General features: G+C 37.1%; 1 protein-coding gene and 1 pseudogene across 1 annotated transcript; both read right to left on the reverse strand.

Annotated features, from left to right (window-relative positions):
• Positions 1-6,618: 6,618 nt before the first annotated feature.
• LOC147948108 (agamous-like MADS-box protein AGL97) lies at positions 6,619-7,703 on the reverse strand (annotated as a pseudogene).
• Positions 7,704-12,236: 4,533 nt separating this feature from the next.
• Positions 12,237-12,707, reverse strand: LOC147948109 (uncharacterized). Its single transcript, XM_087493174.1, has one exon. The coding sequence runs from the start codon at positions 12,705-12,707 to the stop codon at positions 12,237-12,239; it is 471 nt and encodes a 156-aa protein (XP_087349300.1).
• Between the last annotated feature and the right edge of the window lie 709 nt (positions 12,708-13,416).

The raw sequence follows: 13,416 nt of genomic DNA on the forward strand, positions 1-13,416 counted from the left end.
TGTTGCAGACAGCACAAATCAGATTAATAGCAACCACTAATTTTAGGCGATCTCGACAAATTAATGTGCTTCAGGTGACGAAAACCCTATAAAAACATCACAAATATTATTACACTAGAAAGTAGCCCACGCTATGCGTGAGTTATGTATACATTATTAGTTTGAAATAAAGAATCAAATTCTATTCAATTGCATATAAAATATATATGTAATTGTTAATATGTTTTGAAAATTAATTTTCATAATATTACGTTTTAACTATAATATTTTAATATATAAATGTTGTATGATGCTTCATAAAAGAGTCATTTTTAAGATAGAAAAAAAGTTAAACTACACAGAATTGTTGAAAATATTTAGACAATATGTTACTATAATAATATGACCATTGTTTTAGTTACCGCAAAATCAATTTAATTTGGTTTTTTCATTAAGTAATAAAAATAAATTATATTTATTTACATTTTTGTTTTTTTGGAAAGAAAATAATCTGATAAGTTTTCTAAAGAGAAAATTGTAAGACCTTAATATATAATTACTTTGATAGATAATTTAATGTTGTTCTATATATTAATTTTACTTTCATCATCTAAAAGTAATACTTAACAACAAATAATTTTAAAATATCCTCTCTTGTAATCCACTTTCAATGATACCCTTATATATACAAAATAACTATATTCTAAACCCTAAACTTCAAATACTAAACATTATCTCTCCATCGCTTTTGAATGAACTTGCCTCAACTTTTTTGATTTTGTGAATGATTTCGTGAATAAAAAGTTTGACTTTTATAAATTTTATACTATGGAGTATTGATGTACCATTTTTTCTATTGCTTGCTTTTTTTACGACTCATCTCTGTATAATTAATTTTTATTTTGCTCAGTCCAAATATTTGAAGTGCCTTTGATATGCCTCCATCTTCATGGATAGTGATTCTCCACAATCCAGCCTGGCCAATATTGTAATACAAAACAAAATCCCTTTCATCCAACAAAATGAAAATGTTGCCACAAATCATAATCCGCCCTTTTTCCATTTACTGTTGAAAATTTTAAATAGTACATTAGTTTAAAATTTATGTGGGACTGTATTAAATGGTTATATTGGACAATACTCCCGCTGTTCCTAATTAATCCATATTTTAGGATTTTCAAACATATTAAGAAAACATATTAGAAACTGACTTTAGTTGCATTATTTTTTTTATTAACAAATTTCAATCAATAATATTCAGTTTCTTTTTTGAAGTTTACAATTTGTCATTAATTACTTATTAAAAATATATAGGAAACCTAGAATTTTTTTTTTGTGCAACATTTTTTTCTCTCTAGAAAATGGAATAATAAGTATTGGATGGAGTAGATTTTAGTGAGGAAAATATATTGTTTAATGGGACAAGATTATTTCACAAAATATAACTTGTCAATGCATCTATGTAACTATTCTACCAAAAATAAAATGTGTATACGTAACTATAAAAGTTGGAAGAGACTTGGCCATGTTTTTCACTCTTCTTCTCATCTGTGAAACACATAACACATGACATATATCTTGATTATGGAGAAAAAGAGTAAACATATTTTGAATAATTATTAGGACCCCTTGCTAGACATCAAACCTCTGTTTGATCATCGAGGATTGGAGAAGAATACCATCATATCAAGAAACTTGACGATCTGTTTTCCTCTGGTAGCGATGATGATTCGTTAGAACAGATCTAGAATTTGAGAGTAAATTTGAGTCCAAGTATTTAAGTAAATGTCTACCTATGACTATATAGATGTTACTCTTAGGTTCAAAATATTTTATTGACAGTTACAAATATTTTATCTAAATTTAATAGGATTTAAGTGGAAGTAACTAACTTTATTGCCTACTCAATTAATGAAAGAAAACATTATATGATTATAAAATGTGTAATAGTTAAGGTTTATAAAATTACATAAAAGCATAATCATAATCATGTATTTAAACTATTTCATTTCTCATCCAAGATATAGTTTTTCTTAAGATATTTTCTTTTATTATAAAATAGTGTGTATTTTTTCACTTTAAAGGATGAAAGTCAAATTAAATAAAATATAAGAAAATGTGTAAAACAAATGTATCAATTATCAGTTATTTATTAGTAAATATTATAGAATAGTAAATTTTGTATCAAATATATAATATGAGATTTTATTATAAAAAAATTTGATTTTGTTTGACAAAAGAACTTAAGATATAAAAGTGGATTAAAAATATATGTTAATTGTACCAATTGGATAAGAGAAGTATGATTATTTTGGAATTGAAAACGATATAAATTTTTTGAAAAAAATAGAAATAAAGGATGACAAGTGTCACTAAAAGAGAATGTCAAATGTCATAATGTGAGTAAGATTTAAAAAAACCTTCTCATATTATATAAGATTTCGGGTTTGTAGAAATGTATTAGATGGTATCAAATGAAAAGAGCAGAAATCTATATAATAATAACAATCTGAAAAAATGCGACCAACAGTTGTGTTTTTTCAATCGTACCTTTTGGAAAATGCAACCAACAGTTGTGTTTTTTCAATTGTACCTTTTGGATATTTTCTGAAAAGTCGTGATGGATCATTAAAACGGTTATTTATGAAAATGTACAACTGTTCACTGTAAAGTTGTATTGATTGGAACATTCATATCTTTTGAAATATATATATATATATCTATATATATAAAGTTCACTTTACTCACTCCTGGTGCTGCCACATCAGCCACATCCTCTTTAATTTTTGTGACCTTACAGATTTTAATAAGGCCTTTAAACAATTATAGAAATGACAAACTGATCCACTAGATTTAATCCAAAGTTTGTAGGCCCAGCACTATTTCATCCAAAATATGTAGGTCCATCACTATTTTATCCAAAATCTGTAGGTCCAATACTATTTTTAAATCATGTGAATTCAACCTGATAATATTTTTAAATCATGTGGATCAGCGGTATTAACGAAACTCTAATTTTATTATTCAACCATAAAAAATAAAAAATAAAAAAATAAAAATAAAAAACAAAAGAAAAGAATAGAGCATTTACCCGATATATATGAAGTAAAACACTGAATTTGGAATAATATTATAACCTATTCGTACCTAAATTTTTTATATGTATCGTTTATGTTTAGTTCTTTTACAGATATGTGCATCATATGGTTAAGACACATAATTATAAGAGACAACTAAAATATTTTCTTAGCAAGAAGACAAGAACTATGATTAGAATCTCCATTGATCTTGTAATTATATATCATCATTTCTAGCTACAAAAACATCCACCTAAGCAATTTTTTTACTTTAAAATAAATTTAAAATATTCAGTTAGCGCATATTTATGTTAATTATAATTAATATAAAGTTTAAATAAAAAATATAATTAGTAAAATAAATAAAATTTTAAAATAAGAAAACAATACTATAATTTTTTATAAGTGGTAATAGTATAATTACAATTTTCTATTAAACTGATCATAATTAAAATTATAAATGTATTATTGAGTTTTAGAATGGAAGTAAATTTTAAATTTATGGTAGAATAAAAATAAATATGTAATTGTGTATTATTGAGTTGTGGAATGGAAGTAAAATTTTAAAATTATGGTAGAATTAAAAAAATTCTGTAATTTTATTTATAAAATTTTAAACAGGAAAAATAAAATTAAAAGTGAAATATTATTTTATAACATGATCAAAAAGGAAAAAAAATTGATGTTTCGTTAATTGAATCAAATGCTTCTAATCCAAATTTAAGTATTGAAAGATAGTAATTAAAGAGAAAATAGTTATAATACATCTTGAAAATCATTTTACAGTCTAATATGTGTTATGTGTTATCCAATAGAAAGTGGAAAAAAGTAGAGGCCAAAAGGAGTGCATCATCAGTAATGATGAAAGAATTAAAGTTAAAAGTGTTTAAAAATAAATTAGTAAAACTTGAAAAGATAATCGGGAATACAAAATCACACATGACTAAATTAAAATCTCTGACGTCTCATTAATTGTGTGAAACGAATGAGTTTGTAGAAAATTAAATGACATACATTATTAAATAGATTATTAGATTTCAAGTCGGGTTTAACAGTTTGGCCATATAATCATGGAAAGTGAGATAAGATATGTACTTTCATGAATTGGTCGTTTATGGTTCGTTGCAATTATTTCGATAGATAAAGCAAGCTCGGGAAAAATTGTTATAACGATATGATATTATATTTTACCTTTAAGCAATATTCATGAGATTCGGTATATTCAAATTTATACAGAATAATGTTATGTTAGTATCAATATCTAATCATAAATAATATATACAATTAGATCAACAATCGGTAATGTTAGGGAATGTCACGAAGCTATGGCAATGTGTACAGAGCCACGAAGTTAGGGGATGTTACAATTGGCAATGTGTACCAAGCTATGGGTTTCTACTCGAGGAGGAGATAGTGCCAATTAATATTTGTGGTCGGCCGTTTTTTGAAGTAACAAGAAAATAGTAAGTTACAGTTGCGAAATATTTGTTGATTCTTGAGTTTTGATCATTGTTATTTTTTGCAATTACCGTGATCTCTCAAAGTTTATCATACTCCCTATTGATCAACCTTTGCTCAAAAGTCAAAACAGATTGGTGTACTCACTATATTTTTCCTCCCTCCTTTAGTTAGTATGTAACTTTGCTTTTAGGCTTACAAAAAACCTCCACCAATTAAAATTAATTGTGTTACATAATTTGTTTCAGAATATAACAGCAAAGAATTCGTTCATCAGTCGAGTGACCAGTTCAATTATCTAAAGTAAAGTCACAGTTACTTGCATAAACCAGAGAAAGGGCATATATTCAGATACAATTTGGTGAATAGGGTTGGGTCAAACACGTCCTTCATAAATAGTCATTATAGATCCATAGATAAACATTCTTCTATATCTAACTTCACGCAGACTGAATTACTTAACAACGAGCAGCAATTAGAAAGCAGGCGATAATTTTATGCATATAGTCGTAAAACATTAACAGCAAACTAAATTATACTTACTGCAAAACCTATTTTTATTAAAAAAAAAATATCCAACAAAACAGCATAAACAACCAAAATCAAATACAAAAACTGACATAAAGATGAATTTACTCGGAATACACCTTAATCTAACCACCGCGTGTAGCGCGGGTCAATTGCTAGTATATATATATATTTGTCTATTTGAATTGTTTTCATTTTTTTGGCTATGAAACAAAATCAACTAAATTTTCAATCTCAACTGTTTTTACATTCTAAATTATTTTCTAACATTCATTCTTTTAAAAGTCAAGAAATTCCTTTATATATAATAGCAATCCGAATAAATGCCACTAAAAGTTGTGTTTTTTCAATCTTACCTTTTGGATAATTTTCTAAAAAAATCTGTAGAAAATTTAAATAGTATGTTTTACAAAAAGTTGCGATTGTTCATTGTAACAGTTTATTTTGTAAAGTTGCAACTGTTCATTGTAGAGTTGTGTCTATTCGAATATTCGTATCTTTTGAAATCTATATATATTTGTCTGTTTGAACTGTTTTTATTTTTTTTGTCATGACACAAAATAATATAAAATTTCAATCTCAATGGTTTTTACAACTCTCTAAATTATTCTCTAGCACTCATTCTTTTAAAAGTAAAGAAATTCCTCTAATTCTTGATTTAACAAAAGATTTTTGTAATGATGAATCTAATTTACAACTTTTAGTTAATTTTATACATAAAAATTTAATGAAAATACCTAGAGTTTTTTCGAAAAGTTAGATGGATTATATAGTGAGCTTTTGGATTTTACTTTTGAATATGGTAATAAAGATGTCTTCTATTTAAAAGCAGTTTATATGAGTTTGTAGGTATAATCAAGTGCAAATACAATAGTTGCAACTTTTCGTAAAAAACTTGTTTTTTTTTTTTTTAATTCAAACTGTTGTATCTGTTCATTGTAGAGTTGTGTCTTTTCACTATATTTTATTTATATTTTTTCTTCACAACTTTTCGTTCCAATATGTGTGTCTATTTAAATAGTCATGCCTTTGAATTTTCTTTATATTTGTCTTTTCATCATCAACTAACAAGTTCGTTGAAATAAATTTTCCATATGTTAAATCTAAATAATTGAATATTAATATCTAATAGTCAACGTTATTTTAAAATCTAACTAAAATTTTAGAAATGATTATATCAATAAAAAAATTTAATACAATTTAATATAGAATTTACAGTTGCGTCTATTTATCTTAACTTTTCGATAAAAAATATTTTAATATTTAAAAATAATAATAACAAACTGAATCAATGCGAACAACAGTTGCGATCTTTCGTATTACTTTTTGTAAAAAATAATTTTATTAACAAAACTTGGCCATAGCCACATACAAAACAAAAACATTTTCTCTGCAATGAATTGAATGATAGAAGACAGTAACGACATTACAGGATTTTGCAATTTGTTATGAAGCTATTTTGCTCAAGTTCTAATGAATGAAACTTTATATAGTTAGATAGATACGAAAAAAATGTCATACAGACAAGACAAGCGAATTAAGTTGTTAACAGACATTCCAAACATACAAACAAAATAATGCTAAGGCTAAGCGACCGGTTTGAGTTCGATCAATATCCCAAATCAATAGAGACAGTCATCATACATCTCCATATCCTTCCAGAGATCTTCAGATTTAGTCACGAAATCATATAATTGATCAAGATCAAACTCTTGATTGCAGCCATTGAAGCTCCCAAGTATACCGTCGTTGTTTGCTAAGGTTTGTTCTTCATCAGTATTGTTTTGAAACCCTTGGAGATTCACAGTTAAATCATCATCCATCTCCAAATTTTCCCATAGAACTTCAGGTCTCGTCTCACGATCAAAGATTTGATCATCAACATCGAAGGTCCCACAAACAGCTAGGGTTTGTTGTTCTTCATTCACAGATACATCATCTACTACTTCAATGCACAGACTTGAAGAACAGGGTTGCTGATTTAGTGTTTGCTCCTGATGAGTTACGTGTGAACCACCCTTCTCATTCTCCTCAACGTCAATGGAGAAATCAGAATCAATGGAGGGTAAGTCACTGAAGACATCAGAATTAATCGCATAATCAATTAATTGATCAAAGTCCTCAAGCCCTTGGTTGCATCCACCCACGTTTCCACTTAAAGCATTGTTGTTGTTCTCCTTCTCCTCCACTTCCACAAGATCGTTCCTTTGATGAGTTACGTGTGAAGGTCCAGCCTTTTCCTTCTCCTCCACGTAAACAGGAACCCTTTGCTTGCTTTGCAACTCCTTGAGATCGTGTAACATCTTCGTCATCGAATCAATCGCGGCACCCAATTCCTCCGGATTCTCTGAATTGGCGACACTCTCATCTTCCCACCAAAACCCTAACTTTTCATCATCATCATCATCATCCCGAGAAGGAGTCTGATCCGCGAGGAAAGCTGCAACAACACGATCGACAGAGGAGTGGCCAAAAGAGTAGAAACCGGCGTGTGAGTTAGAAGAAACCGGAGTCGCTAATCGCGATCTGACAGTCGGAGAGAAGATAAAGCTCTGAGGCTTTGTTGAAAAGACCCTTACGACGTTTTGAGAAAGCAACCGCTCGTGGATTTTTCCCATCTATCTTCTTCCCTGTATCAATCTTCCTCTTCAACCCACCCATTCTTATTATGATGTCTTTTTAATTTTCACAAATCACAAACCAAGAGAACGATCGAGACGACTCTGTGAATTTTTTTTTTTTTTCTTGTGTTTGCAAAAGAATGCGATGGAACTCACTCTGTTTCTTCTAATCATATATATAGAGACTTAAGAAACTCAGCTTCTAAATTAATCCTTGTTGTTTTCCATTTTCTGACTCCACTAATCACAGTAATTAAACGATAAGTAAAATTGTTTTCCTTTTCTGGATTCTAATTACAGAAAAATCTCCTGAGACGAACCAAGGCTGGTTTGACTAAACCATCAAATTTATTTCCTGGGATTTGGGTTTTGAAACACATGTAAACCAAAAGTAAAATAGGGTTTTGGGTTTTGGATTTTGCAAAATCGCTTGCTGGGGTTTTGAGAAGGGTTCCATCAGAGACAAAGAAGACAACTTTCGAAATTAGACTCTCTCCCTTTCAATTTGTAGAAACTAGTATTTCTCACAATGAATTTGTTTAGAAGAGAAACAAATTCAATAACAATCTCTTAAAGAATTCAGATCAAAGTAAACAAGAAAAGAAGAAATGAAATCTCTTGAGAAACAAGTTAGGTTTTACTCAAGAATAAAGAGGAATTAGGGTTTTTGTATTAATAATTGGTTTATCTTACAATGAGAGGATTGCCCTCTATTTATAGGTATTCCAAGATCTACTGAATATATTCAAATATATTAAATATATTGACTTTCCTAATTACAGGCGAACTGATTAGGAAAGTCTTTCCCTCCTTGCTAGGTCAGCCGCAGGGCGAGTTGAAGTGTCGGTTCGTCACCTCGGCAGTGGACTTCTTGGTGTTATTGGGCCTTCAGGGATGAAGTCCAAACCCAGGTCGAGTTTCCGGTTTAGATGATCGGTTCTCTTAACGGGTTTAGATCGGTATGTTGGGGGTGCTAATTCCCGAGACTAGAAGACCTACCGTAGCATTAGATCATCACCTTTTATTGCTTGTAGCTTTTTTTTTTTTTTAATATGCACCATCTTCCTTGGGCGATATACCGATGTCGAATACTCTTTGAATGTGGCGAGATGGCAGACATGAATTGAAATAACAAGTTCTTTCAGGATAAAAGGAATCTTATTATTTTTCTAGCTGTGCCCTCAAAATCTTGTAAAAGAAATCAAGGGCTGCCTACGTACCCGAAATTCGGGATCAAGCCAGTCGTAGTTCGTAGTATACATACTTTCAAAAACCAAATTTAAGCAAATGGTCTAGTAGAAGTAACGTTTGAGGTGAACCGCGTTCCAAGAGTGTTTGATCTGCTTGCCTTCCATGGTCAGGAGCTCGTACACTCCTGGGCGAATTGCCTTGGAGATGAGATACGGCCCTTCCCAGCGAGCACCGAGTTTGCCGGCGTTGATCTCTTTGGTATTCTCGTACACCTCACGCAATACCAGGTCGCCCTCATTGAATCTGCGCTGGCGGACAGCTTTGTTGTAGTATTTAGACGCGGCGTTCTGGTAATTCTGGATCCGGATGAGAGCTTGATCGCGCAGCTCCTCGGTGAAGTCAATGTTATCGAGCATCATGCTGTCGTTGAGCTTGGAATCGTCGACCAGCATAGTGCGGCGCAATGTAGGCACTCCAGCTTCGGCTGGAGCCAGAGCCTCGATACCGTATGCTAACGAAAATGGAGATTGCCCCGTAGCTCTCCGAGGGGTAGTCCGGTAGGACAAAAGCACGCCGTCGAGTTGGTCTGCCCACGCTCCTTTCTTGAGTCCGAGACGTTTCTTCAGCCCGTCTATGATGGTTTTGTTGGTTGCCTCGGCTTGGCCGTTTCCCTGAGGATACCGGGGGGTCGAGGTGCTCAAGCGTATTCCCCATTTGCCTAAGAAGCGTCTGGTGATAAGAGAGGTGAACTATGTCCCGTTGTCGGTGACGATCTCGTAAGGGAGCCCATGGAGGCAGATGATGTTCTTCCAGATAAAGTTGGTGACGTCCAGTGATTGTATTTTGTTGAACGAGTCTGCTTCCACCCATTTGGTGAAATAATCAGTCAGGACCAAGAGGAACTTCTTTGACCTCGATGGGGGTAGTGGGCCGACGAGATCCATAGCCCAACGCATGAAGGGGTATGGCGCGGTGACGGTGTTTAGCAGCTCGGGAGGTAGATGTTTCATCTGTCCGTGGCGTTGGCAAGGTTCACATTTCACCGAAAATGCCTCACAATCGGCGACCATGGTCGGCCAGTAATGACCATCTTTCTTGATTTTCAACGCTAGTGCACGCCATCCGGAGTGGTTTCCACCATCGCCTTCATGGACCTCCGTCATTATTCGTTCTGCTTCCTCTCGATCGACGCAGGTGAGAAGGACTCCGGACGAATTGCGTCGGAAGAGGCTGCCTCCCATCATGGCGTAGTGTGCGCATCGAGCTTTCAACCGGCAAGCTTGCCAGCGATCCTCCGGGACCTTGCCATCCTCGATGTACTTCTTTATTTCAAGCTGCCAATCGTCTGGCGGTTGTATTACTCCCATGGGCTCCTGGACGGGTGGATCGACACCCATTGGGTCCGCGGCGTCGCTGATGGCGTATGCCACGTCGGCGTGGTCAATGCTAGGAGCTTCGATACACTTGATCGGGATCGTTCGCCGCAGACTTGGGTCAGAACAATTTGCCAGGGCGGCGAGAGCGTCTGCTGACGCGTTTTCGCTCCTCAAGACTTTGATTAGTTCGAACGAAGCGAACTGTGCGGAGAGAGTCCGGAGTAATTGGCGATATGCCTCCATGCGCCCGTTCTTAGCGCCGTACTCCCCACTAAACTGGCTAACCACTAGCTAGGAGTCGCAGAAAACTTGGATGCTAGTTACCCCTAGACCTTGAGCTAATCGTAGTCCAGCTAGTACGCCTTCATACTCGGTCTCATTGTTTGATGCTTTGAAGCCGAGTTTTATTGCTTGCTCGAGGACTTCGCCCGTTGGAGATCGGAGTATAATCCCGACGCCAGATCCTTAGTTGGAAGAGGAGCCGTCGGTGAACAACGTCCAGGGATCCTCCTTAGGTATGGTTTCTTTGAGGTCAGGGGATAGTTCAGTGATAAAATCTGCTAGGACCTGTGACTTTAAGCTCGGGCGAGAACGATATTTGATATCGTACTCGCTTAGCTCGATTGCCCACTTCGCAATTCGCCCGGACTGAAGGGGGCTGTGAAGGACCGTCCGGAGCGGCTGGTCGGTTAACACGACAATGGAGTGCGACTGGAAGTAAGGTCTTAGCTTCCGGGCAGCGACGATTAAGGCGAGAGCGAGTTTTTCCAAGGTTGTGTAGCGTGTCTCCGCATCGTTGAGAGCCTTGCTTGTGTAGAATATTGGTCGCTGGTCACCGCGGTCATCCCGGACTAGCACCCCGCTTACCGCCGAGCCGGAAACGGAGATGTAGAGGTATAGCGTTTCTCCTTCCTCGGGCTTCACGAGCACCGGTTGATTGGTCAGGTACTGCTTAAGCTGTCCGAAGGCAGCTTCACAGGCGTCATCCCAATGAAAGTCTTTATTGCCATGAAGAAGCTGATAAAATGGGAGACACTTGTCCATCGACCGGGCGATGAAACGGTTTAGCGCGGCTACTCGACCTGTTAAGCGTTGTACCTCTCGTTTGTTGGTTGGAGATGGGAGTCCCAGCACCGCTTCGGTCTGTTTTGGGTTCGCCTCGATTCCGCGTTCTGTGACGATATATCCTAAGAATTCCCCCGAGGTAACCCCGAAAGTGCACTTGGTGGGATTTAACTTCATCTGGAATCGATCTAGGATGTCGAAGCATTCGGCGAGGTGCTGGACGTGTTGTTCTGCTATAAGGGATTTGACCAGCATATCGTCAATGTAGACTTCCATCGTTTTCTCTAACAGATCGGCGAACATCGTGTTGACCAGGCGTTGGTAGGTCGCCCCTGCGTTTTTCAGGCCGAATGGCATCACCTTGTAGCAGTAGGTTCCTCTATCCGTGATGAACGTGGTTTTCTCGCGATCGGCTGGGCTCATCGCGATCTGGTTATATCCGGAGAACGCATCCATGAACGAGAGGAGTTGGTTACCTGCTGTGGCCTCCACGAGTCGGTCGATATGAGGTAACGGGAAGCAATCCTTGGGACATGCCTTATTGAGGTCGGTGAAGTCAACGCAGACTCGCCATTTGCCGTTCTTTTTCTTGACCACCACCGGATTGGCCAGCCAGTCGGGGTACTGTACTTCCATTATCTGATCGGCTTTCAGGAGTCGCTCGACTTCGTCCTGCACTGCCTTTGCTCGATCGGTGCCAAGACGCCGTCGTTTCTCCCAAACTGGTTTGAAAGTGGGATCGACATTCAGTTTATGGCATGTGACTGACGGGTCAATGCCTACCATATCTTTAGTGGACCAGACGAACGTTGAGGATCGCGATTTCAGAAACGCTACCAGCTAGGTTTTGAGTCTTTCGTCGAGTTCGGCCCTAATTCCAACCGTCCGGGAGGGTTCTGTTCCGTCGATGTTAACTTGTATGATTCGACATCCTGTGGCCTTCAGCCGATCTTGCTCTGGTTTATGGGGATCGACGGAGTGATCCTCACCCTGTAATTGCTATACGTCGTCCTTCCGCCTTTGTATTTCTCGAGAACGGAACAAGTCCTACCCATCTTCTGGTCGCTATACAACGTATAAATTTCCGCAGCCGTTGGAAATTTTAGGCACAGATGATAGGTGGAAGGAACAGCCTGCATGGAGTAGATCCAGGGTGAGCCTAAAATGGCGTTGTAGATTGGTGGGACGTCTATGACCACGAACTTGGTCTTACGTGTTACGCCACCAGCTTGGACTTGCAGCTTTACGTCGCCCATCGACGTTTTGGCTACGCCATCGTACCCGGTCAGCGTTCTGCCTCCTCGTTTGATTTGCTCTGGTGCGATACCCATTTTCTCCAGTGTTTGCGAGAACAGGACGTTAACCGTGCTACCGGTGTCTACTAAGACACGTTCTACGTCGAACTCGCCCATCCTGACTTCCACCACTAGGGGGTCGTTATGAGGGTGATGGATCCCCTTGGCGTCTTCTGCTGTGAACGCGATGGGGTCAGTGCTTAGTGCTTCTTCTTCGGAAATCGCCCGAACGTTACAGATCTGACGCGCTCGCTTTTTCAGGGCTCAGACAGAATCCGGGCATTCATCCGTCTGACCAATGATCATAGAGATACGACCCCGAGGTGCCGCTTGATCGCTCTGCTGTCATTTTTGACGCTTGGATGGTGTTTGGGGGACTTCCACTGGCGCCGGCGTCTGCTGCTCGGTGGGAGGTGGCTGCTGCGGAGTATCTGGTGCGCTATTGGATTGGTTGGCGCCCTTCTGACCTCGGCCAGGGTTTGATCGCCCGAACCTTCCTCCTCGACCTCTTCCTCCACGGCCGCCACGAGAAGCTTTAGGTTGATACACAGCTTTGATTTTGCCGGATAGTTACTTCTCATATAAGTAATTGGATAGGTGCTTGCACTCGGCTGTTGAATAGCCGCCGAACATATGAAAATCGCAGTATAGCTCCTCTTGTGTATCGGAAGAGGCGGTGTTCTGTCCGTCATCCTCGGATATCGCGTTGAACACTCCGCGCTTGGGGTCCCTTGGGTCGTGGTGCTTCCGAGGTTCCTAATAGGTTTCCCAACTTTTTTCTTTGGCCATGGCTGGGCGAGGAGGAGGGAGCTTATTGGCTCGTTTC

Source organism: Camelina sativa, chromosome 2 (assembly GCF_030686135.1).
Source record: "Camelina sativa cultivar CO46 ecotype springtype chromosome 2, ASM3068613v1".
Classification (NCBI taxonomy): Eukaryota; Viridiplantae; Streptophyta; class Magnoliopsida; order Brassicales; family Brassicaceae; genus Camelina; species Camelina sativa.